We start from the raw sequence: 26184 nt of genomic DNA, 5'->3' as shown, positions 1-26184 counted from the left end.
AATTTTGTGCAGATCGGTTGAAAATTGTAGTTCCTGCGGCCATTTAAGTGGAAATTAGGCGATACATATATATGGGAGCTATATCTGAGTCTGAACCGATTTTGATGAAATCGTGCAGATATATTATTATTACTAACGAAACCACGCGAAGGCCGGACAATGACATAGGAAATGCTCCAACTTCTCATCATCTTCCCCGCATGCCCTACACATGCTATCATTTGCCGCACTGATTTTGCATAAGATAGCTCTAGTCCTATGTGTCCCGTTATGATACCAAATGATATACTGACCTCTTTCTTATTTCCTTTCAGTAATTGCTTCGTCTTCTCACGATCTAGATCACCCTATAGGATTTTCGCCGTCCTACCGACCGTTTCGCTGTTCCACAGTGTTACATGCGCGTTTGTCGCCCACGCCCTTAACTCGGTCTGCGTCGGCCCGAAGGTCTTCGGGTTTACCTTCGGCCATCTCTGCCAAATCGTCTGCTTTCTCATTCCCGATTACTCCGCTATATCCCGGGACCCAAACGATGCGGATGGTGGCATCCTCAGAGATGGCGTTAATCTCTTTCGTACATCCCAAGACTGTTCGTGATCATACCCTCCTGTTTGTTATTTCCTTATGTCCTGCTTACCGTTCCCAAATATTTTCATACTCGATGTCCTCGCGTTAACACCACATCACCTCATGCATAACGTGATTGGCGGGATCTCCGCATGCAGGACCGGGCAGGCAGTCCAAAACAGATCTCAGTCCCTGAGTTCTCAAAGTAGACACACTCTGCCCTCTAGCTTTGATCCATCAGACGGCATCTTCCAGACGGCAATACTAGGGTTTCGTCAGTCCGAGACTATGCCGCAGGCAACAGTGCCTCGCTCTCGACCCCAAGTGTCGTCTCAGGTATCCGAAATCTCTTCCATTCCTTCCAGGTTTCCTATCGTCGCCTTGATTATACCGCGATGGTGTGATCCACAATCCATTCTCCCATCGCCTTAAATATCATAGTAGCAGTGGCTGCCTTGCACTTATTCTATATGTCTTTGGATTGGATATCTAGATTTATCTCCAGTGCTCTAGTGGGCGTGGTCCTCATCGCTCCCTCTATGCAAGACAACATGTTCTCTGAACCTGATGTATTATTCTTACGTTGCACTTTTTATCCATCACAGTCCACAAAACTAATGAGGCGTAAGTCAGAATCGGTCTAATAACGCTCCTAAAGAGCCAGTGAACTATCTTCGAATACAGGCCCCATTTTTATCCTACACAGAGCTCACCTGTCGGTTTTGTTTTCCTCACCAACCGTTGCAGTTCCGACGTGGGCGACGCTGTCGGAGAGTCGAAAGGCAGATAAAGTGATGCCAGGTATGCTCCACTGTCTGCCTGGCTCATCACTGTTGCATCCGACGTTGACAACTCTGGGGAAAATATATAATTCAAATTTTTATGACAAATAACGCAGGTCCTCGGCCGAGTACCAGTGTTAGCATAGAATATTTGGAATTTGATATGGTTCAGTCCAAAGACTTTGTTTCGTGTTGTCCATGGCTCCTGAATTTATGCAATATGATTTTTTCGGTGAAGGTTTATTTATTTTATTTAGATAATCTCAATCATTGCACCTCCATTTAATGGGCTTCTTGGGAGTGGGTGATGATCTCATTTTCAGCTCCATGTTCTTTGGGCTGATGCTTCAGTATTAGGTTCTTTGACTCTCCTAGTCTTCGGAATATGGATAAAGTCGGTTATGGTTCAATTATTGGGTCCCTTTTCGTTAGGCTGCGTTGAGATTCTCGCCCCTGCTTGGCCTAATGTTTTAATATTAGGATATCTGCCTATCCTAGTCTTCCCATTATTGGGGCAGTCGGTGATGGTCTCATCGTCAGCCCCCTTTTTGTTATTGACTCACCCACCACTGCACGGCCTGATGTCTCAATATGAGGATTTTTTTTCTATCCTAGTCTTCCCAGTATTGAAAAAGACAGACTTGCTCCCGTAGTGCGCCATGCCTTTAGTCTAAGCCAAGCTTGTCACGGAGACTTGATCAATGCCAACCACAAGAAGAGTTCCTTCCTCCTTCTTCTCCCTGTGGTCTTCCCACATCTCTGCGACCAATCCTTGGTTTTGCTTTCCAAAGAATCCCAACATGCGTTCCGTCGCAAATGAACTGCCCGATCTCCTAATCAAGACCCTCGCATTTGTGAGCTGGGGGATGTCCATTTTTCTCACCAGGTCGAGGTTTGCGCCCTCGCAGGGAGCGTGGATACCTTCGACGAGCTTTTGACGGTATCAATACACTTCGCCGACGCAAACCGAAGCGTAAATATGTCCCCTCTATACATGCTGGATATGTGTATGAGTGGACCCTCTTCAGAGATCAACAAATGTTCGAAAATCCGATCATTAACCAGATTATCCACTTGGGACTGATGGAAGCACTGCTGATATTGGGGGCTACATCAAGATAAAGACTATGTACAAAAAGAGAATCTGAGCAAAGTTTCACTTCATTATCGTAATTTTTAAAGACCGTAGCGTGATTTCAATAGACAGACGGACGGACACGGATTTGGATCGTCTTCGATTTTTACGACGATCAAAAATAAAGACACTTTATAGGGTCAGAAATGGATATTTAGATGTGCATTCAGATGCAATGACGGCGGTGGGTATAAAAAATCCTAATCTGGAACTCCGTGCTATTCACAAAGTCCTCTCAAGTCTGGAATTGTGTCCCCATCTAAGGGCAAGAGTCTGTTAGCCGCGAAATCCTAACAATGTCATAGGAAATTCACATCATCTTTCCAACGTATCCTACACATGCTATTGCTCTAAGCACCTATTCTGGATAAGTGTACTACGAGCGTCTAAGTGTCTGTTAATGATACCAAAAGCTGTACTGATCTCCTACTTCCAGAATTTCAGTATTTTCCTCGACTTCTCACAATTAGGATCTCCCCGTAGGATTTTCATCGTCCTACCGACCGTCTGAGCTTTTATTTCCCAGTACTCCGGTTTGTCCCGGGATCCTTACGAAGGGGATCGTATCATTCTCAGAGGAGGTGTAAATCTCCTTGTTTCATCCGACTGTAGCTTCTCCATGCTCCTTGATATAGGCCTGATGGCTACTTTACTAACAGTAAAGATCCTCCCAATCGACATCCTAGCGTAAACATCTTACCAACTGACACATTCCGTGGCAGGACCGCATTATGGTGAGGCAGTAGGAAACATATCTCAGTCCCTATCACCTCAATATAGGCCCCTAGGCCCACTTTGTCGTCTAGATTGGAATCATCCGTGTACCTTGAACTTTCAGCCGATAGTTGTCGTCTCAGGTGTCCCATCCATTTCATAAAGGTATACTATCGCCTGGATCATATTGCGATAGTTTGAACTTCTCCAATTTTGGCTTGAAATACCTCTGAATGTATAGGGATGTCGAAAGCGACGTTGCAGTCGACGAAGTGAAAGCAAGTGTCGCCCTGTCCTTCGCGGTTCTTTCCAGAGTTTGACTCAGTGTCTAAATGTCTAAATCCGCCTTGGTAGAGTTCAAATATCTCATTAACTGATTTTAGTACTTCATGCAATACGCTCGGGAGTATCTTGTTAGCGATGGGAAGGAAAATTATTCCTCTGAAGTTATCATATACTAGGTCACTTCTTTTCTTTTATACAAATGATATTCTAATCATCGGGTTTGTGTTTATCTAGCCAGATCGCGTGAACGACAATCCGAATAGCTCAGCTGGCAACCCATCAGCTCTTGCTGCATTCCTATTTATCAATCGAGTGACTGGTACTTGGCTTATTCCGTCAATGCGCTATTAATTCTACACCATCACGTCCCCGCCACTATCGGCTATTTGCAACTGAGAACAAATTTCTTTTCATATCTAAAGCACATTATCAGATTTCCTTCTTTGTCTCTGCAGGAAGGCGTGCTTGTTCCAAAACCATCGCACATTGAGATGAATTGAAAAAACTATTTAAAAATCTTCCGTTTGAGGGCGAGTAGAGAAAACTCTTTGAACATTTATAACGGTTAGAGATGAGGTGTCTCTAGTCCCTAGGTGGTACGGGCGTCTTTTGGCGTCTCCTTCTCCGCTGTCCTTACGGGTTTCAGTCTAGGACATTTCTCGCTATATCATCTCGCGGTCGGCGTAGGATATAACCCAACCAAGTCCATTTTTTCTTCCGGATTTCTACATCGACAGGGGAAATGTTTGTCCTTATTTGCAATTCCTCATTTGAAATATGATTTGGCCAGAAGATTTATAAAAACTTGGATTTTGGGGGTAGTCGCTTGTGTCAGGCTCCAAGTTGTACAACCATATAATAAATTAGATTTCACACTACAGTTGAAGATTTTGTCTTTTGTGCTATGTGAGATTTCACTGCATCTCCAAACTTTCTCGAGTTTAAGAAAGGCGCTTCTATCCTAATTGATATGTATGTCGACGTCTAATTCTCCGTCCTTTGTTATTTTGCTGCCATGATGAAGAGAAGTTGTCAACGTCTTCAATGACATGGTCGTTTCTAGTAAGCGGTGTCAAATTTGATGTTCCTAATCTCATCAATTTCGTCTTTGCTATGTTTATCTTCAGGCCTAATTTCATCCGCGCAGTCGTGACCCGACTTAAAAACTTCAAGGCAGTAGGAGCCGATGGGTTGCCAGATTAACTGTTAAAAACCGGAGGCTACTCGCTGTAAAAGCATGTGCATCCGATTGTCCGTGCGATCTGGCTAGAAGAACATATACTCGATAATTGAAACCGCAGTATACTATGTTCTGTACACAAGAAAGCAGACAAGACAGTGAGTGTCAACGTTTTCAATGACATGGTTGTTTCTAGTGAGCGGTGTCAAATTTGATGTTTCGTCTTTGCTATGTTTAACTTCAGGTCTACTTTAGCAGCATTTTCTATAAGTCATTCCAATTTCATCCGCGTAGTCTTGACTTGACTTAAAATCTTCAAGGCAGTAGGAACCGATGGGTTGCCAGCTTAACTATTTAAGACCGGAGGCTATTCGCGGTAAAAGCATGTGCATCAGTTTGTCTGTGCGATCTGGCTAGAAGAACGTATACCCGATAATTGGAACCGCAGTATACTATGTTTTGTGCGCAAGAAGCAGACAAGACAGTGAGTCTCAACTACAGAGGAGTAATTTTCCTTCCGATTGCTTACTAGATACTCAAAAGCGTACTACATTGAAGATTTGAAGCCAATCATATAATTGGCGATGCGTAAATACACCATAGACCAGATATTCACGCTTATCCTAATCCTGGAAAAAGTCCATGTAGGGAAGGTCGACACTTACCTTCATTTCGTCGACTATAAAGCCACATTGGAAAAACCTATACGTTCATAGGTATATCAAGCCACATCTGAGTTTGGTGTCCCTGGAAAACTGATAAGGTAGATCCAACTTCTAGTAGGAATTGAATCTACGACTCCGCACAGGTAATTCATGGATGCTAACAACTTGGCTACAGGGGCGAACTTTACTTGTTTTTTCGATTGTTTTTCATTGGAGACGAGCTGAATGATCGGAGATTTTTTTGCAATGGGAAAGGAAAGATCACGATACTCACCAACCACTATGGGACGCGTTTCGTCATTTGGTTAGAATAACTCATCGACCGTATTAGGTGTGCAGGCTTCAAGGGCTTCAAGGGTTGGTATATTGTACTTATATCATATTTATTGCGAAAACGCCTCTACGATGTCCACACCACATTACCCACGCTCGATAACCCTGTCTACTAGCTGTTACTTTCTCAATGCATGTGTTTTTGTGTAAAGGCAGATTTGTTGTCTACACAATTACACTACTCCTATGGCATAAACAAGATTCTGTGGGTCTTTTGGAAGTTGTATTGATGGCTTCGAACGCTAGACAACGGCAACGGCTCTCGCTATATCTCCTTGTGGCCAGGGTCAAATCCCATTCGTTCTCGCCGAATTTTCATTTTCAAGTTTTTTGCCTGTAAGGGCGAAAATCATTTTAATTTTACAATTTTCGTTTGCTTCTTTTTCGAGAGGAGCTCAATGATTGGAGATTTTTTTGCAATGGAAAATAAAAGCCAGGGATCACCACACACACCAACCACTATGGGACGTTTCGTTGCGTTTCGTCAATTGGTTAGAATAACGCATCGGCCATATTATTTTTTGTTGCAAAGCTCAATGCACCAGCATTGATGCTCATGTCGGTATTGCAATGAACCTTAAGCAAATTTGAAGCGTTAGATACCCAACCAACAATGATGGTGTGAAAAATAGCGATGAAGAAATGGCTGTGGGGATCTGAAGCAAAAACGTATTTAATTTTAATTACTCCGGAATCTGACCTCTGCTATTACCCAGAAATATAGCTAAGAAAGCAATTAATCTCTTGAAATTTTCGAGACTGAACTAAGTGTTATACTCAGCCCAATATGATGAATTTTTAAATTGATTGAGTTAATTTGGGAAAAATTTTCTATTCTCTGCTCAACGAAACGATAAACAACGACAGATGTTTTCGATCATTTTATTGTGTTAACTGACCTAATTCAACAAGTATAAAAAAATGCAAAAAAACAAAATATAAAATCCACAGCCACATGTGTTTCAACATAAAACAAAGTCCATGTGCTAACATTTGTTTGTCAAATATAAACATCTTGTGTCCAACCTCCATCAACTTAGTCATCATCATCACCATTATGATGATCATCAATAACGTATTTATAGTCATTAGCGTCACTGTCGCTGTCAAATCGTCATCATTGGTGATGATGCCACAACTCTCTAAAATCCATACAACAATAAATAGAAAAGTTAGTTCCATAGACGTTTACTGCATTACCTCAAACCGAACCATTTCAGCTCCTCCCACTCCCGCGATTGATTCCACTTTTGAATACATTACAAGATAGAATTGGAAATTTCTGTTTATTTGCTAATTGATGACAGCACAACACTTGGTCGTCATCCATGTTTTCTTTTTTTAGTCAGGTTTCAATGCACTTTAGCTATGATGATGCAAAACACGATGTTGGCAACGAGTTTGCTATCAACAAAATTGTTTGATGTAGATTTGCAAAAATGTATGTTAGGCCGACATTGGTGCACCTTACAATAATGCTAAGAAATTAGTTTTTATAAAGTAGGGTAATATAATAAAATAACGATGTAATAACTATTACAACAGTGAATCAAATGGCGGGGAATTGTTATACTGTCATTTATTATTGAATAGGACTGCACTATAAAATAGCCCTAGGTATTACGCCTCAGTAGCAGTACATTGTCCTTGCGGACATCCTACAAGACTTTGTTTATTATCATGTTGTAGAGAATCTGCATGAAAACACATTTGAGTGGAAAATTCTGCCGAATAGCATATTATTCGACGAACGGGAGATATTGCGGTGGACCATTTGTTGGTCCAAGAGACTATCGATCCTATCTCCATGATGATGATTACATGTCCCCGATATCAAGAAAGGCCGCCATGGAGTACTTCTTTTGCTGGATAGACACCTCGACAACGCCAAGCAAACCTTGTTTTCCTTGATTTAGTCATCAACTCATTTCTCGTTGCCCATCTCGACAGTCTCGTCAGTGACCTAACTATGATCTTGCCCATCGTCGACAGGAACAGGAACTGACATCGTCCGCATATGCAATTCGTGTCATCTCTTTTGAAATTCAATAGGACTTTGTTTACCACTAGGTTCTAGCAAGACGGTGAGAATCCTGTGAGGTGTTCTGCTTCTCATCCGCCTTCTGGCCACACTATATCTCAAGTCCAAGTTGCTTTCCCTGTCGCATAGCACACTATTCGTACAACCGGAGATGTTTATATGAACCCCAGGAACGGTCCAAGGCGGCGACTATCGACTTTATCTACATGTTTGTAAAAGCCCCCTTCGAAAGGGGAAGGAAAGTCACCATGTTGTACTGCTTCAGTTGAATAATGGCTGCGACTTTTTGTTTTGAGTATATACGATGACAGACTCATGGGCCCATAATACTCGTACTCTGTATTGCTGTGGTGCATTTTTTCAACTTTTCGAATAATGACCTAAGTAGGTATAGGATCATGGCAATCTAGTCTTGAAGATCTTTCCCAGCTATGTAATGCAGAATAACACCAAGGGATTGCTGAAAATGCGTCCTCTCTGGCCGATTTAATTGGCGGGTTAGTGTAAATCGCCCACACTATCGTTTCCATGTCGAAAATGTCATCGATGAAATATTCCCTAGAGGCAGTCGCTGTGGGTATTACTCTAATTTGATTGCCGGGCAGCCGGACAAAAAGCCAGCCTCCAAAAAATTCTCCAGCATCTTCTTGTTGCTCTCAATGGGCTCTCAATGCTCATTCTGCGAAACCTTAATGTCTTTCTAGAGCCAGATTCCAAAATTTTGCTGAAACTCTACTCTTCGTGTTTTTTAACCTGTTGAGGATTTCATGATATTCGTCCCAGCCCTCTGCCTGGTTTTCTTTTTCACCTACTGATTTCTCTTCTGAACTCGTTCAGAAAGGGCATGTTCCGTCAAGCCGTCGGAAAATCCACTGCTCACTCCTGGTCCCTTCAGTCAGATATGGACTCAAGGACTTTTCGAAATTCTCCCCTAAGTGCGTATAGGATCATGGGAATCTAGTCTTGAAAATCTGTCCCAGCTATGTAATGCAGAATAACTCCAAGGTATTGCTGCAAATGCATCCGCTCCGGCCGAATAAATTGGCTGGATAGTGTCATTCACCCACACTATCGTCACCATTTCGACAATGTCATCTATGAAATATTCCCTAGAGGCAGTCGCTGTGGGATTGCCGGGCAGCCGGACAAAAAGCGTCTCAATAAAAATCTTCACCATCTTCTGGTTGCTCTCAATGTAAAGCAGAGTAACTCCAAGGGATTGCTGCAAATGCATCCGCTCTGGCTGTCTTAATTGGCTGGATAGTATGAATCGCCCACACTATCGTTTCCATGTCGACAATTTCATCGATGAAACATTCCCTAATGGCAGCCCTGTGGCTATTACTCTATTTTCATTACCGGACAGTCTGACAAAAAGCGTCTCCATAAAAATCTTCACCCTCTTCTGGTTGCTCTCAATGTAAGCCCGTTCTCCCTGATCAGCGAGTATGTGTATTGGGATCCTTAGAGAACATTTTGCCCGACCTTAATGTCTTCCTAGAGCCAGATTCCAAAATTGTGCTCAGAAACTCTACTCTTCGTGTTTTTGAACCTGCCGTGGGTTTCATGATATTCGTCCTAGCCCTCTGCTGGTTTTCTTTTTCACCTGCTGATTTTTCTCTCCTGAACTCGTTCAGAAAGGCCATGTTCCGTCAAATCGTCAGAAAATCCACTGCTCACTCCTGGTCCCTTCAGTCAGATATGGACTCAAGGACTTTTCGAAATTCTCCCTTAAGTGCGTATACGATCATATCAATCAAGCCTTGAAAATCCGTACCAGCTATGTAATGCAGAATAACTCCAAGGGATTGCTGCAAATGCATCCTCTCTGGCCGATTTAATTGGCGGGATAGTGTAAATCGCCCACACTATCGTTTCCATTTCGACATTGTCATCGATGACACATTCCCCAGTGGCAGTCCCTGTGGGTATAACTCTATTTTCATTACCGGACAGCCTGACAAAAAGCGTCTCCATAAAAATCTTCACCATCTTCTGGTTGTTCTCAATGTAATTCCGTTATCTCTTATCATGAAGTACGCGTGCTGGGATCCTTAGAGAACATTGTGCCCAACCTTAATGACTTCCTAGAGACAGATTCCAAAATTTTGCTCAGAAACTCTTCTGTTCTTGTTTTTGCAGCAGCGCCTGTTTCATGATATTCGTCCCAGCCCTCTGCCTGGTTTTCTTTTTCACCTGCTGATTTCTCTCCTGACTTCGTTCCGAAAGGCTATGGTGCGTCAAACCGTCGGAAATTCCACTGCTCAATCCAGGGCCCTTCAGTCAAATATGGACTTAAGGACTTTTCGAACTTCTCACAGTTAGTTTTTATGGCATTTTGTACGAAGTCCTTCATTCTTCCTATTTAGGCGCTTAACTTGGCAACTTGCCCTTTATTGGTCTGACAATGAGATTTCCATTTGAGATTTTAACGGAGACACTCTTCGTCAGATGCAGTTTCTTACTTACTTACTTTAATTGGCTATGACAGAACATTTGTTCCACTAGCCGAACGTAGAATAGCGTTCCAAGCGCCTCGATCTTCTGCGCTCATTCTAAAATTTCTGACGCCAAGTTTCGAAGTGTCTCCCACAACTTGATCTTTCCATCGGACTTTTGGTCTTCCCGGTTTGCATGTACCACCGTGTTTGCCTTCAAAAGACTTCTTTGCTGGAGCTTCTTCCTCCATTCTGACAACATGACCTAGACAACGCAGCTGTTGTATTTTAATGCGTATAAATATGCTATAGTCGTTATATAGCTCGTGGTTCATACGTCGCCTATATTCTCCATGAACGCAAACTAGTCCATATATTTTACGAAGAATCTTTTTCTCAAACACTCCAAGCACTGCCTTATCTGCTTTCACAAGTAACCATATAACAACACGGGTATTATCAGTGTCTTGTATAGTGTAATCTTTGTCTGTCGAGAGGTGGCCTTGTTTCTAAACTGCTTACTTAGTCCAAAGTAGCATCTGTTTGCCAGTATTATTCTTCGCTTAATCTTAAAACTGGTGTCATTCGTTTCGGTTACGTCGGTGCCTAGGTAGATAAAGTTACTAACTGTCTCAAAGTTGTGGTTCCCAACATTCTCCATTTTCTTTATCTGCTCGGTTGTGCAAGGCGTTTTGAGAGTTGAAACCATCCATTTCGTCTTATCTCCATTTACTGCCAGATCCATTTTCACTGACTCTCTTTCGATTCTTTCAAAGGCAACAGTTACTACTTCCGGTGACCGACCTATGATATCGATGTCTTCGGCATAGGCGAGTAGCATGTGTTCTCTTGTGATTAGTGTGCCATGCAGTTTCAAAAGCATCATTTCTTTCTGTGTGGCACCACTGGTAGATAATTGTTTCGAAACATCATCTGTGAAAGTGAAAACTATTCAGTATACTCTGCTATTTCATCATGGAGAAACTCACAAACGAAGAGTGACTGCCAACCATGGACATTTATTATCAAAATTCCTGACCTGGGGCAAACCTCAATGGAAACCCGTTGTTTACTCAATCAATTCTGTTCAGCGATGAGGCTCATTTCTGGCTAAATGGACACGTAAACAAGCAAAACTGTCGCATCTGGGGTGAGAAAAGTCACATTCTGTACAATAGTTACCAATGTGTTTCGAAAAAAATAAAAGCGTGCAAAGTTCGGCCGGACCGAATCTATTATACCCTCCAATAGGGATTGCATATGTCAAGTTCTTCGCGCGGTATCTCTTTACAGTCAAGCAACAAAGGATAATGCACTAGAATTACTATGCTATTGGAGCTACAATATACCAGATTATGGACAGATTCGGGCCATACAAGAAATGGCTGACCCAATTTGAACCATACTTAGTACAGTTGTTGGAAGTCATAGCAAAACACCTCGCGCATAATTTCAGCCACATCGGGTAAGAATTACGCCCTCTAGAGACTACTTGATCTACTTGAGTCTTCATCGAAATCAGATGAAAACTTTCGACTTTTATAGGCTCACTACATTATATCGGGAGATCGGTTTATATGGCATCTACATCATTGTGCCAATTTTCATCTTTTATGGCCTTAATACCCTATATCGGGAGATTGGGCGATCGGTCTATAGGTCAGCTATATCCAAATATGGTCCGATTTATACCACACTGCACACAAATAGGTAGGTATTTACCAAATTTCTTTGAAATCGGAAGAAAAATTACCAATTTATTGCCTGAAGAATTTAAGTCTGGAGACCGGTCTACATCGGGGCTATATAAAGATATAGCTCTCAGATATATGAAAGCCACCGTAGCGCAGAGGTTAGCAAGTCCGCCTATGACGCTGAACGCCTGGTTCGAATCATGGCGAGACCATCAGAAAAAATTTTCAGCGGTGGTTTTCCCCTCCAAATGCTGGCAACATTTGTGATGTACCATGTAGGTCTAGGAGCGAAATTCAGGCGATATAAATGTATATGGCAGCTATATCTAAATTTTAACCAATTTCTATGAAGCTCACTAGTGACATAAGAAGTCATAAGAAAATCATTCCTTCCAAACTTCGAGACAATCAGTTTACAAATGAGCATCTTATTGCAACATTTCTCCAAATCTGACTAACTATACATGGGAGCTATATCTAAATCTGAACCGATTTCGAGCAAACTTTATTAAACTTTATTATGAAAGTCGTCGAGGAAATCGTAATACAATATTTTGGAAAGATGGGTCAATAAATGCACTTGCAGTGGCTCTAGGAGTGAAAATCGGGCTATATATATATAAGAGAGCTATATCTAAATCTGAACCGATTTCTATGAAATTCACCAGTATTGTCGAGAGTCAAAAAAAATCTTTTCTACCAAATTTCACTAGAATCGGTTAACAAATGTACGTTTTTTTGCTTTATTACTGCAAGTCGGACGAACATATATATGTGAGCTATATCCAAATCTGAACCGATTTTTTCCAATTTCAATAGGCTTCGTCTCTAGGCCCAAAGCATGCCTGTACCAAATTTTTAGTCGATCGGATGAAAATTGCGACCTGTATTTTGTTCACAAATTAACATGGAAAGACAGTTAGACACACGGACATAGCTAAATCGAATCAGAAAGTGATTCTGAGTCGATCGGTATACTTATCAATGGGTCCATCTCTTTTTCTTTTGGGTGTTACAAACAAATGCGCTGGGTTTTATTACCCTGTGCCACAGTAGTGGTGGATATAATAATATATATATTTGTGTCTCAAATCAACATTTCGATGTGTTACAAATGGAATGACGAAATAGGTTTACCACCATTCTATGACGGAGGGTATAAGAAAGTTTGTTGTGGTATTGCAAATTTGCCCATTAACATTCCATTTAAGAGCCGGGGCAAACATGGTGTGGTATATGGTCTAGTACTATTCATACGGATTCTTCTTCTCTTTTCAGGCGTCTTATAAGTCTTTTATTCTTTCTCTATCTCTGAAATTATTCTGAGACGAAAATGGTCTTCAGATCAAACCCTAAAAATCTGTCCGCTTCAATTGACGCGGTCCATAGTGCCTCTGCAGTCAGATTTGTTTGTTTGATGATTCCAATGAGAATTTTGAATATATGATGACCGTAAGATTTAAAAACAAATAAAAGCGTGCCAACTTCTGCCGAACCGAATCTTGTATATCCTCCACCATGGATTACATTTGTCGAGTTTCGAGTTCTTTTCCCGTTATCTCTTTTTAGGCAAACAAAGAAAAAAAATATAAGAATGCTATGCTATTGGAGCTATATCATGTTATGGTCCGATTCGAACCATAATTAAATTGAATGTTGGGGACCATAGAAGAAGTCATTGTGTAAAATATCAGCCAATTCGCATCCTTTAGGGGCTCAAGAAGTAAAATAGGGATATCGGTTTGTATGAGAGCTGTATCAGGCTTTAAACCAACTCTAGAGGCTCAAGAAGTCAAGATTCAAGATCGGTTTATATGACAGCTATATCAGATTATGGAGCGATTTATACACGTCATGCCAAATTTAAGCCATATCGGATAGGAATTACGCCCCTAGAGGTTCAAGAAGTCAAGGCAATAAATCGGTTTATATAACAGCTGTAGCAGGCTATGGACCGATTTGAAATATACTTAGCACAATTGTTGGAGGTCATAACGATACACGTCATGCCAAGTTTCAGCCAAATCAGATATAAATTGCGCCCTCTAAAGGATTAAGAAGTCCAGACCCCAGATCGGTTTATATGACAGCTTTATCAGGTTATGGACCAATTTAAATCATACTTAGCACAGTTGTTGAAAGTCATAACGATACACGCCATGCCAAAATTAAGCCAAATCGGATAGGAATGGCGCCCTCTAGAGGCTCAATAAGTCAAGACCCTAGATCGGTTTATATGACAGTTATATCAGGTTATGGACTGATTTTAACCATACTCATCACAGTTGTTGGAAGTTATAACGAAACACGTCATGCCAAATTTCAGGCAAATCGGATGTTAATTGCGCCCTCTAGAGGCTAAAGAAGTCAAGACCCCAAATTGGTTTATATGACAGCTATATCAGGTAATGAACCGATTTGAAATATGCTTAGCATAGTTGTTGGAAATCACAACGAAACACCTCATGCAAATTTTCAGCCTAAACGGATGAAAATTGCGCCCTCTAGTGGCTCAAGAAGTCAAGATCCAAGATTGGTTTATATGGCAGCTCTATCAAAACATCGACGGATATGGTCCATTTACAATCACAATCGACCTACACTTATAATAAGTATTTGTGCAAAATTTCAAGAGGCTAGCTTTACTCTTTCGAAAATAAGCGTGCTTTCGACAGACAGATGGACGGACGGACATGACTAGATCGACTTAAAATGGCATTACGATCAAGAATATATATACTTTATGGGGTCTCAGAGGAATCTTTTGAGGAGTTACAAACAGAATGACGAAATTAATATACCCCCATCCTATGGTGGAGGGTATAAAAATACGATTAAATAGTCACGTACCTTTCCCCTGATCCGGTTGTAAAATATTGGTGATGTATACAACCATGTTCGTGGACAAAGTCTAATAAAAAGTCAATTTTTTTTCCGCCGTGCCCACCTCAGTTGTCTGTATCCGTGATACTCAATAGATTAGGGCGTGCTTTGACGTCACTTCCAAATATAAGCTCGTACCGCTTGGTTTTCACCATCTAGCCAATGCTCGAGTCATGTCAATGGGCCTCTGCTCACCATGCGGTAGGTACATGCCCAGTTATGGCTTGCTTGGTCTTTTTGAGATCACTTTCCTAAATCCTCATTGCTGTAACTAGAAAGCAGAGTTAGTTTCGAATCTCTACTGGCTAAGATACAGCTTCTAAGCTTACCTTCAGTTAGAGCAGAGATTAACTTCTGAGTGTGTATAAACCTTGTAACCCGTGTTTCTGAACGTGGACCATGTCTGCGCCATCTCTTGACATAATCATGTGCAAATCGTCCATAGCTGCCTGTAAGTGGTACGGGTTACTGGCCGCCTTTACCCCTCAAACCTATTGTGTCGTTGTTGTCGTCGGCCGGCAGAATCATGTTAACATTGTTTAGAATATCAGGAATGATAAGGATCTGAACCAACACTGACCCAAAGATCCTTGCTATATCATTTCATTTCATTTATTTATTTGTTCGTAATACCAATACAGCGAGCGATAATTAGGGGTTGATTCCAGAGACGGATTGTACGAATAAAAAAAATTGATTCTGTGAAGACTTTCGCCTATGTGCTAGTTTTATTAGATTTCTTCCTTCAGAAGATATTGTAAATCGCAGTTTGTGATATAAGTATGATAGCTTTCGGGTATATAATATTTTATGAAGAAATATCAACGATTTGTACTCCAAATATTTCTCAAATGTCATTTTGAGTATTTTAAGTACAAAAGACGAAACTCTATCGAACTTTCTCAGAACAAATACGTAACTTACCGAGTTGTTGAAGGTAGTTTGGAGCTTCCATTTGGCACTAGCATTACAACCGGCGAAAATTTCGACACCGTAGAGCAGTGTGGGTAAAATGTAGCTCTTTACTAGAAGTATTCTAATGTTAATGGAAGTAAATGGTTGCGATGGCCAAAGCTTTCTTATCATTGAGTATGCATTGCCACAAGCGGCAGAGATTTGGTATGACCAGTTCAAGTGTTCATTGATTGTTACGCCCAGATTGCTGGCCTTATCAACATTCTCTATAGATGAAGTTCCTAGTTCTAGGGTGATGTTGGAATTAACGGTTAAACACCAATTTCAAATAATAATTGCCATCGATTTGCTCAGATTAAGTAAAATATAGTTTGTTGTAGCCCAGTTATACATCCTGAAAAGATCAGTGTTGAGATTATGTATACAAGCATCAATACGATTGGAATTGGCTGATAAATACAGGTTGTTTGTTTGTTGTTGTTTGTGTTCCTTATAGACTCAGAAACGGCTGAACCGATTTTCTTGAAATGTTTACAAATGGTGCATAATGATCCCTTGGTGAAAATAGGGTACTACATTTTTTGATATCTGAAGGGGGGACGGACCCTCCCCCTTACCTTAATTTTCAGAAACGCCAGATCTCGGTGATGGGTGGTGCGATTTAAGCGAAATTTTGTGTGCTCTCATATAGTACTCTAAAAAAAATTTGGTATCCAAATTTCGGATGGGGTACCTAGAGGTGCCGCCCCACCCTAAAACCCACCAAACATATATTTAGACCAATCCCGACAATATTGGACCCAAATAAAAAGTATTTAGGATAAGAAAACGTATCTGACATCCAATTGTCGGACCAAGTGTTAGGGGGACCACCCCAACCCCGAAAACACCCCTAAATCTGACATATTTACCCACCATGACAATATGGAACTCAAATGAAAGGTATTTGCGAGTAGAATACGAATCTAGGATGCAAATGTGGGACCACGCTTCCGGGGGGACCACGTTTCCCTTCCCCAAAGCACCCCCTAGACAGGACTTATTTACTGACCATGGGAATATGGGACTTAAATAAAAGGTATTTGAGTGTATAATTCGAATCTGATATCCAAATATGGGATAAAGTCTTTGAGGGGCCGCCTCTTCCCTAAAAATATCCCCCAACGGGGACAAATTTACGACCATAGCAATATAGGGCTCAAATGAAGGGTCTTTGGAAGAAAAGCACGAATCTGATATCAATATTCGGGAAAGCGTCTATGGGGCCATCCCACCCCCACAACACCACCCAAATGGAAATTATTTGCTAACTATTACAATATGAGGCTGAAATAAGAGGGTTTTTAGAGTAGAACACGAACCTGATATTTATTTCCAAGGCTAACTCACTGAGTGGCCGCCCATCTCCAAAAACACCCCCCAAGTCGTTCATGTTTGCCGACTATGGAAATATGGGGCCCAAATTAAAGGCATTTGGGAGTAGACCACGTATCTGATATCAACATTCGGGACCAAGTGTCTAGGGGACGTCCCACCACCCAAACAACCCCCAAATAGGACGTATTTGCTCATCAAAACAAATAGGGTGTTAAAGAGAGTGGAACTAAATATTTATAGTTTTCAGGGCCAATAACACAAACCGGACATATTTGCTGACTTTTGCAATAAGGAGTTTAAATGAGATTAGAACATGAATTTGATATCCAATTTTGAGGCCAATGACAATATGGGGTTCAAATAAATGTTATATAGATATTTGAGAACAGAGCACGTTGCTGACATATTTTCCGGGCTAAGTGTTTGGAGGACCACCCCAATCCCCAAAACATCCCTAAATCGGGCATATTTACCGACCATGTCAATGTGGAGCTTAAATGAAAGGTATTGGGCGGTAGAGCAAGAATTTATACCATCTTTCGGGATCAATATTCTGGGGTCTACCCCTTTCCCAAAATACCCCACAAACAGCAATTTTTTACTGACCATCGCAATATGGGGCCGGAAAAAAGGTATTTGGGAATAGAATATGAATTTGATATCCAAATGTAGGACCATGTATTTAGGGCATCACCCCTTTTCGTAGCATGGTATGTCACTAAAAGCTCTTTAATTGTCGAAAATAAATATTCCAAGGAAACTTTTGTTCCATATAAAGTAAAAGAAGGCGTAGCGGAGCGGGCCCGGGCCAGCTAGTACATATATATATTTGCAAATCGAACTGCATTTGGTAAATCTTTAACAAACATGGAATAGAGTAGTAACCCAAGAAGAGCGTCTTATGGGACTCCCCTTTTTAGTGACAGTAAATCCGAGTTATTCGAACCGTTGTTATTAATATATTGCAATCTTTGCGGTAGTTATGAGGACAATATCATTGTTGCAGTGTTAGAAAAGTTAAAATTATTTATAAATTTCCCAGAAAGTATTGAATGGTTGGCGCAGTCAAATATACCTCACTTCTCCTCTCAATATAACGTAATACTCCCTTCAGTTTGCTCCTGTTCCTCAATGAAATAAATGTACATAGGGACATTTGCAGTTTACTCCCTTCGCAATAACAGAATCATCTTCTGCCACTAATAGAAGCTTAAGTATGGCTTCGTCATCCAGTACAAAAGGGGGAATGAAGGCCTAAAGGAGATCCGGGCCGCTGATGCAAGAGGAGAACAATTTAAATACCTTCTTGTTATCGTATCCAAAGACCTCGGCGCATTTCACTTGGCGTCTCGAATTCCGTGATGGAGTCATGCTTATCCTTTTTGATAGCTTCGGGATTGCTCGGGATCAGAAAACGATTGCTTGCTCTGGGGCCCTTGCTCAATTGATTCCGCTTACCTCCTCTCAAATACTGCCGGATGACTCTCTTCACAGATCCTGCCTTTGAAATGAAAATAACCTTCGTTTATCTGGTTCATCTATGGTCTACAACACAAAATGAGCGGAGAAACATTAATCGTTCCAAAACTTTTGATAAGTAATACTGACTCTGTTACAATTTTCTTAAAAATCTTCCATAAGTCGGTCAGCTATACTCTCTGTTGGTTCTATGTAGCCCATAGGGAGATTTAAGGCATGAAACTTTATGGTGACACAATGTTATATTAAGACAACCTGCTACATACGAGTATACTGTTTGCATACTGTTAACATAACTACAACTTATTTCTTCCCATATCACAAACTTATACCTAATGTCGCAAATAGCTTGCTGCTTTTTCATACCCTCCACCATAGGATGGGGGTATACTAATTTCGTCATTCTGTTTGTAACTCCTCGAAATATTCGTCTAAGACCCCATAAAGTATATATATTCTTGATCGTCATGACATTTTAAGTCGAAGTAGCCATGTCCGCCCGTCTGTACATCCGTTCGTCCGTGCGTCCGTCGTCCGTCCGTCTGTCGGTCGAAAGCACGCAAACTTTCGAAGGAGTAAAGCTAGCTGCTTGAAATTTTGCACCAATACTTCTTATGACTGTAGGTCGGCTGGGATTGTAAATGGGCTATATCGGTCCACATTTTGATGTAGCTGCCATATAAACCGATCTGGGGTCTTGACTTCTTGAGCCACTTTAGGGCGCAATTCTTATCCGATTTGGTTGAAATTTCGTATGAGGTGTTTTATTATGACTTTCGACAACTGTGCTAAAAATAGTTCAAATCGGTCCATAACCTGAGATAGCTGTCATATAAACCGATCTGGGGTCTTGACTTCTTGAGACTCTATAGGGAGCAGTTCCTATCCGATTTGGCTGAAATTTAGCATGACGTGTTTTGTTATGACTTCCAACAACTGTGCTAAGAATAGTTCAAATCGGTCGATAATTTGATATAGCTACCATATAAACCGATGTGGGGTCTTGACTTCTTGAGCCACTAGAGGACGCAATTATTATCCGATTTGGCTGAAATTTTGCATGAGGTGTTTTGTTATGACTTCAAACAACTGTGCTAAGAATAGTTCAAATCGGTCCATAACCTGATATATCTGCCATATAAACCGATCTGGGGTCTTGACTTCTTGAGCCACTAGAGGACGCAATTATTATCCGATTTGGCTGAAATTTCACATGAGGCGTTTTGTTATGACTTCAAGCAACTGTGCTAAGAATAGTACAAATCGGTCCATAACCTGAGATAGCTGTCATATAAGCCGATCTGGGGTCTTGACTTGCATGAGGTGTTTTGTTATGACTTCAAACAACTGTGCTGAGAATAGTTCAAATCGGATGATAACCTGATATAGCTGTCATATAAACCTATCTGGGGTCTTGACTTCTTGAGCCACTACAGGACGTAATTATTATCCGATTTGGCTGAAATTTTGCATGAGGTGTTTTATTATGACTTTCGACAACTGTGCTAAAAATAGTTTAAATCGGTCCATTATCTAATATAGCTGCCATATAAACCGATCTGGGGTCTTGATTTCTTGAGCCTCTACATGGAGCAGTTCCTATCCGATTTGTCTGAAATTTTTCATGACGTGTTTTGTTATGACTTCCAACAACTGTATTAAGAATGGTTCAAATGGGTCCATAACCTGATATAGCTGCCATATAAACCGATCTGGGGTTTTGACTTTTTGAGCCACTAGAGGGCGCAATTATCCGATTTAGCTGAAATTTTGCATAGCAATTGTTTTGTTTTATACTTGTTTGTCTTAAAAGAGATACCAATGAAAGAGCTAGACAAATGCGATTCTTTATAAAGGGTATATATTATTCGGCCCGGCCGAACTTAGCACCCTTTTACTTGTTTATAATCTAACCATACATGTTAGCGTCTCACAAACATACCAACAAACAAACAAAAATATTCTCTGAAAAGTTTATTGGATGTAAAGAGCTTAAATTAGACATGGGTGGCAGCGGTTTGCTGCTGTTGTGTTCTATGTCATTAGATTCATTAGCACTATGATCAATAACGACAAACGAAGAGAAAATTGAGTACTCTACCAAAGGCATATTTACAAACACAAGGCTTAGAGAAGAAATTTTTGTTTCCTAAAAGAGTTCATTAATATAAAATCATTGTTACTGTTTGTAAAGTTTTTGTTCATTCCGCAGTTAGAAAATCCTATACCAAAGTCTTTCTTTATTTTGAACTATTCCTTTTTGGTTTGTATATCTGTCAAAATCAAACTGACAATCCAAAATGGCTTGTAAATATTACCATAGCGTATTATCGTAACAGAAAAAAATGCGAATATCGAACATACCTAACTAACAAAATTTCAAAATAATGGCTATTTTTGTTTAGTCCTTGTATCTATGAAATGGTACGGTTCTTCCTGGTCTACCCTTATCAATTTTTAGTTTTTATATTGGTTTCCCTTTCTTCACTCTTATTTAGAGTCACTTTGTGGAATATAAACTTTTCTTAGCTTGTGCATGATGTTTGAGGCAAATATGTGAAAAAGCTTTACTTAGAATTTTAGTAAGATCTTAGACTCCTCTCAATTCGTATTTCTTGATATTCAATTTGTTTAACTTTAAGTTATGGAAATATTTTCGACAATTAAACTTAAGTCGGCGAATTTAAAACAAGGTTTGTTACATTTAAATATTGACTACATTAGTATATAGGAAATAGTGGCTACATAGAGAAATGCTTGTATACTCGAGTAAGTGAGCGTGTCAGTAAAAGAAGATTGCCTTACACCCCTCATTTATAGAATTTTTAAGGTAATCGAACTGGTTCATCGACAACTTGACTACCTTTCCATGATCTCATTGATTGTCGCCAGAAAATTGCCTCAGATCAGTAACTTGACTTCATCGTTATATGCTTCACTAGCCGCTCCGCTGCGCCTTCTTTAACTCTCTAACATCTTTTTAGGGTGGGGACACTTCGCTACGAATGCGGATATCGAATTCGTGCCATTGTAGCCTATGACGCTGAACGCGTTCGTATTCTGGCGAGAACATCGGACAAAGCTGTGTTTATCCCCTCTTAATGTTGGCAACATTTGCGAGGTACAATGCCATGCATGGTCATTTAAAAAATTTTCCCCGGTCGGACTCGGCTATAACAAATAGTACCTTATCATTGAGTTTGAACTTGAATCTTAAAGCAATCATTGATGTGTGGGAATTTGCCCCTTCTCGGTTTCTGGTGGTAATGTTAATCCTTAGGGTAATGTTCTCATTAGGGGAGGGATGGCACCTCAGACATTTCGACTCAAATATGGATATCAAATTCGTGCTGCACTTCCAAATCCCTTTATTTTGAGCCCCATATTGCCATGCCCGGTAAATATGAATCGTTTTGACCCGATGGGTACTTAGACTCAAATTTTAATACCATATTCGTATTCTACTCTCCAATACTTTTCATTTTATACCTATATTGTCCCGATCGGCCAACTTTTGATTTTGAGTTGTGTTTTTGGCATAAGGGGGAGGGTCGGTCCCCCTTCCGATACCGAAAAATTATATAGCCTATGTTTCCTTCCAGACCGAAAATTTCGAGAAAACCTGTTCTGTCGTTTTTCAGTCTATACGGAACGAACAAACCGAGTCCCATATATCCGTGATTGGCTAATGTGCCCATTTTGGCCGTTTTTGTCTGGGTGGGGTGACTCCCTATACTTCGACATGAATTTGTATGCTAGATTCGTTATCTACTCCCGCAAACTTTTCATTTGATGCCCATATTGTCCTTTTCGGTCCACTTTTTATTTTGGGTGGTGTTTTTGGGGTAACGGTGGAGGGTCCGCCCCCTTCCGTTATCAATAAATTATAAAGCCTATTCATACTTCTTGACCATATTCGTAATCTACTCCCGAATACCTTTTTTTGGCGCTGTGGCGGCCCCCCAAGTACTTGGACCCAACTTTTATTATAAAATTCTTACTCTACCCTGATTACCTTTCCTTTGAACCCCATATTGTCCCGATCGGTCCACTTTTATTTTTGGGTAGTACTATTGGGGTAAGGGGGAGGGTCCGCCTCCCTCCCGATATCAAAAAATTATATAGCCTATGTTTCCTTCCAGACCAACCTATACAATCTGTGAAAATTTCAAGGTATTCGGTTCAGCCGTTTTTGAGTCTATACGGCACAATCAAACAAACAAGCAAACAAACAAACATACAAACAAACAAAAAAAAATTAAATTCTATGTATAAAATATGCTTGACTTCGTGCTAGATTGTCAATATCCTGGCTGCGGGAAGAAAGCTTCTACATCAGAAGAGCCTCTTTGATGCGGTGTTATGTTCAGCACAATGTTACGAATGGTGATCGTATGAATACTCGTACATTCATTGTGTGCTTCGCGTACCACCGCTTTTAACATCGTTTTTGCCCACGGCGGTGTTATGAGTGAATGTACGAGAATGAAAACAAACAAACATTATATCAATACAACACATTGACTCGATTCACAGTTGTCCCTGTACATTCCATTAAGGAATAGGGGCAAACGCTGTTGCAACGATGAGAGAGTACATTTATTTTAACGCCACAAGCTCCGAAGTAGGTACATCTGCTCTTGCGTGGGAATGAGCGTTCTTCACCCACCCGCTCTTGTTCTCCATTCCCGCTGTTTTTCTTCTAACAATGTATCTGTCTTATCTTCCCTTTCTTTTTAGGGTACCACAATGGGCCCAACTGGCCTCCGATTTTTGGTGGGCAACCCACTTAACCTAACCTAACCTAGTACTCTTTAGCATCCTATGGCTGAGTTTAAGGCCATGCGGAAAGTATAGCTTGAAAGCTATAATCAACTTTCGGTTATAAACAGCTTTCGAGAAGGCATTGATTTAAATGAGAGAGATATCATATTCACAAATAATGGAGTTTCTAGAATAAACTCACCAGAGTTTTCATTCCATAAATACGAAATAGCTGTATAAGATATATATATTGAAGAGGGGAAATCAAACCATAACCAATTCTTACAAAGATCATCATAAAACATTTTGAAAAATACTTAAGTGCATTGAATCTTTCATTTCTATAGTTTTTGTCCTTATTACAATGTCTCCTCTTTTTCTATATTTTTTTCAGATGAACGCCAAGATATTCAAAAGAAAACCTTCACAAAATGGATTAATTCACATCTTATAAAAACTCAATGCTCGCCTGTAAATGATTTATTCCTAGACTTAAGAGACGGTCATCGACTGCTGGCTCTGCTCAGTGTGCTTACGAATACACAGCTGGTAAGTATCCAAAATCCTTACGAGAAATTTAATTTGAGACCGACTGCTACAAAAAAAGTTTACATCGAAATTTGATTTCTGATAAACTCAAACCCCTATTGAGTGAAAGGAAAAATCAAAGGATAACCACAAGCCCACACTCAACATGGACAAAACCAATATTTGACATAACTACGACTAAAATCAATACAACAATTCTCGTACATGTGCATGCACAAGTATATGTATGTGTCTGGACTCTGTGGTTTTATTGGCCGACTGATTGTGACAGGACAATTATCAAGAATTCTTCTGTTATAAAACGTTTTGTGAAATGTCGTTAATGGTTGTAGAGTATATTATTTTCAAAGAGAAATTCGATGAAATTTCTCTTCCGTTTGGCAAAATTCAATCAGCGCAGATTTGTTTGTTCCCATAACCGATTTTAAATTTGAATGAGGGATAGTTGAGTAGATAGGGTTGCCAAATACTTATAGCCGTTAAGTCGGGGCATTTTTTGCAACGTAGAGTGGGTATTCACACAAATCTTCTTCTTATATATAAAAATCAATTTGTGTTTGTTTGTCGATTTGTTTGTGTGTTCCTTATGGACTCAAAAACGGCTGAACCGATTTTCTTGAAATTTTCACAGATGGTGCATAATGATCCCGTTGTAAAAAAAGGGTACTACATTTTTTGATATATGAAGGGGGGGGGGGGGGGCGGACCCTCCCCCTTACCCTAAATTTCAGAAACGCCAGATCTCGGAGATGGGTAATGCAATTTAAGCGAAATTTTGTGTGCCCTCTTATAGCAACCTGCCCTTCGTACTGCTTCCTCCCCAGTCTCGAAGCGGTCAATTTTTTGTAAGAAACAGCACGTTGGGCTGAGCTCAATGGATTCTTTCAGCATTTTAATTGGAAACTATGTTTTCTAGATGACCATGTAAATGCTACTGCTGAAATGATTGAAAAGATAATTTTAAATGGAATGAAGACATTTATTCCAGTTAAGACTATAACGACTAAATCAGACGACAAAAGTTGGTTTAACTAGACATGCAGAGATGCTGTCAGTTCGAAAGTGATGGCATTCTGGAACTGGCGCTTGGATAAAAATGCCCATGCTGAACTGCTATGCAAGCAGGCAAGATCTTTGTGTGCCAATGTGCTTAGGCGCGAAAAATTTCTTTAGAAACAGCATCTGCGTACTAAGGTTCTTGCTTCTACACCAGGAAGTAAGAGCTATTGGTCGTTCGTGAAAAATTTAAAGGTTAGTTCTTCATCTATTTCAACTCTTGTTAAGGACGATCAAACGTTCACTGACCCGGTTGATAAGGCTAACCCGTTGGCTGATATATTTGCAGGAAAGTCTTCGCTGCCGGATAGCAATCAACCACTTCCCTCAGTCCAAAATGTATCTGGCATCATGCCCCAAATATTTTTTCGAACTCGTGGAGTTAGAAGCGTTCTTGAGAATCTAGACGTAAATATTTCCCAGGCCAGGATGGCATATCAACACTTGTCTTACGCATGTGTTATTAGACGCTAGCTTGTCCATTACGCAACTTTTCCGCCTTGCCTACCGTGCGGGAGTCTTCCCGGCGCGTTGGAAGGCTCCGAACGTTCAGACAATACCCAAGAAGGATGAGACAAACAACCCTGCGAATTATCGGCTATTTGCGATATGCTCCGCTCTCTCCAAGGTCAAGGAGAGCATGTTTAATCACCATCTTCTGAGGTATTTAGAGTCTAATGGCCTTCCTAGCGCGCAACAGTATGGGTTCCGCAGAAATTGCCCTACAGGCGACCTCATGGCACTTCTGTCGGAACATTGAAGTCACTCAATCGACCAGTTTGGTGAGAGTGAGGTTGTGGCTCTGGATATCTCCAGACCCATTTGATAGGGTATGTCACGGTGCACTACTATCAAAGATTGTCGCATTTGGTAATGGCTTCGTTCGATTTATTTCGAGCTTTCTAAGAGATCGCACTATTCGAATTATCGGCCATTTGCGACATGCTCCGCTCTCTCAAAGGTCATGGAGAGCATGGTTAATCACCATCATGTGATGTATTTAGAGTCTAATGGCCTTATTAGTGAGCAACAGTATGGGTTCCGCAGAAATCGCTCTACGGGCGACCTCATGGCACTTCTGTCAGAACGTTGGAGTCTCTCAATCCACCAGTTTGGTGAGAGTAAGGTTGTGGATCTGGATATCTCCAAAGCATTTGGTAGGGTCTGTCACGGTGCACTACTATCAAAGCTTGTCGCATTTGGTGTCGGTAATGGCATCGTTCGATTTATTTCGAGCTTTCTCAGAGATCGCACTATTCGAATTATCGGCCATTTGCGATATGCTCTGCTCTCTCCAAGTTCATGGAGAGCATGGTTAATCACCATC

The 26184-nt window shown here is 40.7% G+C and overlaps 1 protein-coding gene across 11 annotated transcripts in view; it reads left to right on the top strand.

Moving 5' to 3' along the window:
• LOC106081495 (dystrophin, isoforms A/C/F/G/H) overlaps nt 1-26184 on the top strand; it is a 1057252-nt gene that overhangs the window by 115469 nt on the left and 915599 nt on the right. For 10 of the 11 annotated variants that reach the window (XM_059362799.1, XM_059362798.1, XM_059362797.1 and 7 more), the window contains one exon: nt 23647-23801. In XM_059362799.1, coding sequence (XP_059218782.1) covers nt 23647-23801 — 155 coding nt within the window. Of the gene's footprint in view, nt 1-21098; nt 21182-23646; nt 23802-26184 lie in introns of those variants that run through there. The other variant, XM_059362801.1, reaches the window with a different exon arrangement.

Source organism: Stomoxys calcitrans, chromosome 2 (assembly GCF_963082655.1).
Source record: "Stomoxys calcitrans chromosome 2, idStoCalc2.1, whole genome shotgun sequence".
Classification (NCBI taxonomy): domain Eukaryota; kingdom Metazoa; phylum Arthropoda; class Insecta; order Diptera; family Muscidae; genus Stomoxys; species Stomoxys calcitrans.
Note: the sequence above shows the minus strand (reverse complement) of the source record. Positions and strands in the feature narration are given on the sequence as shown.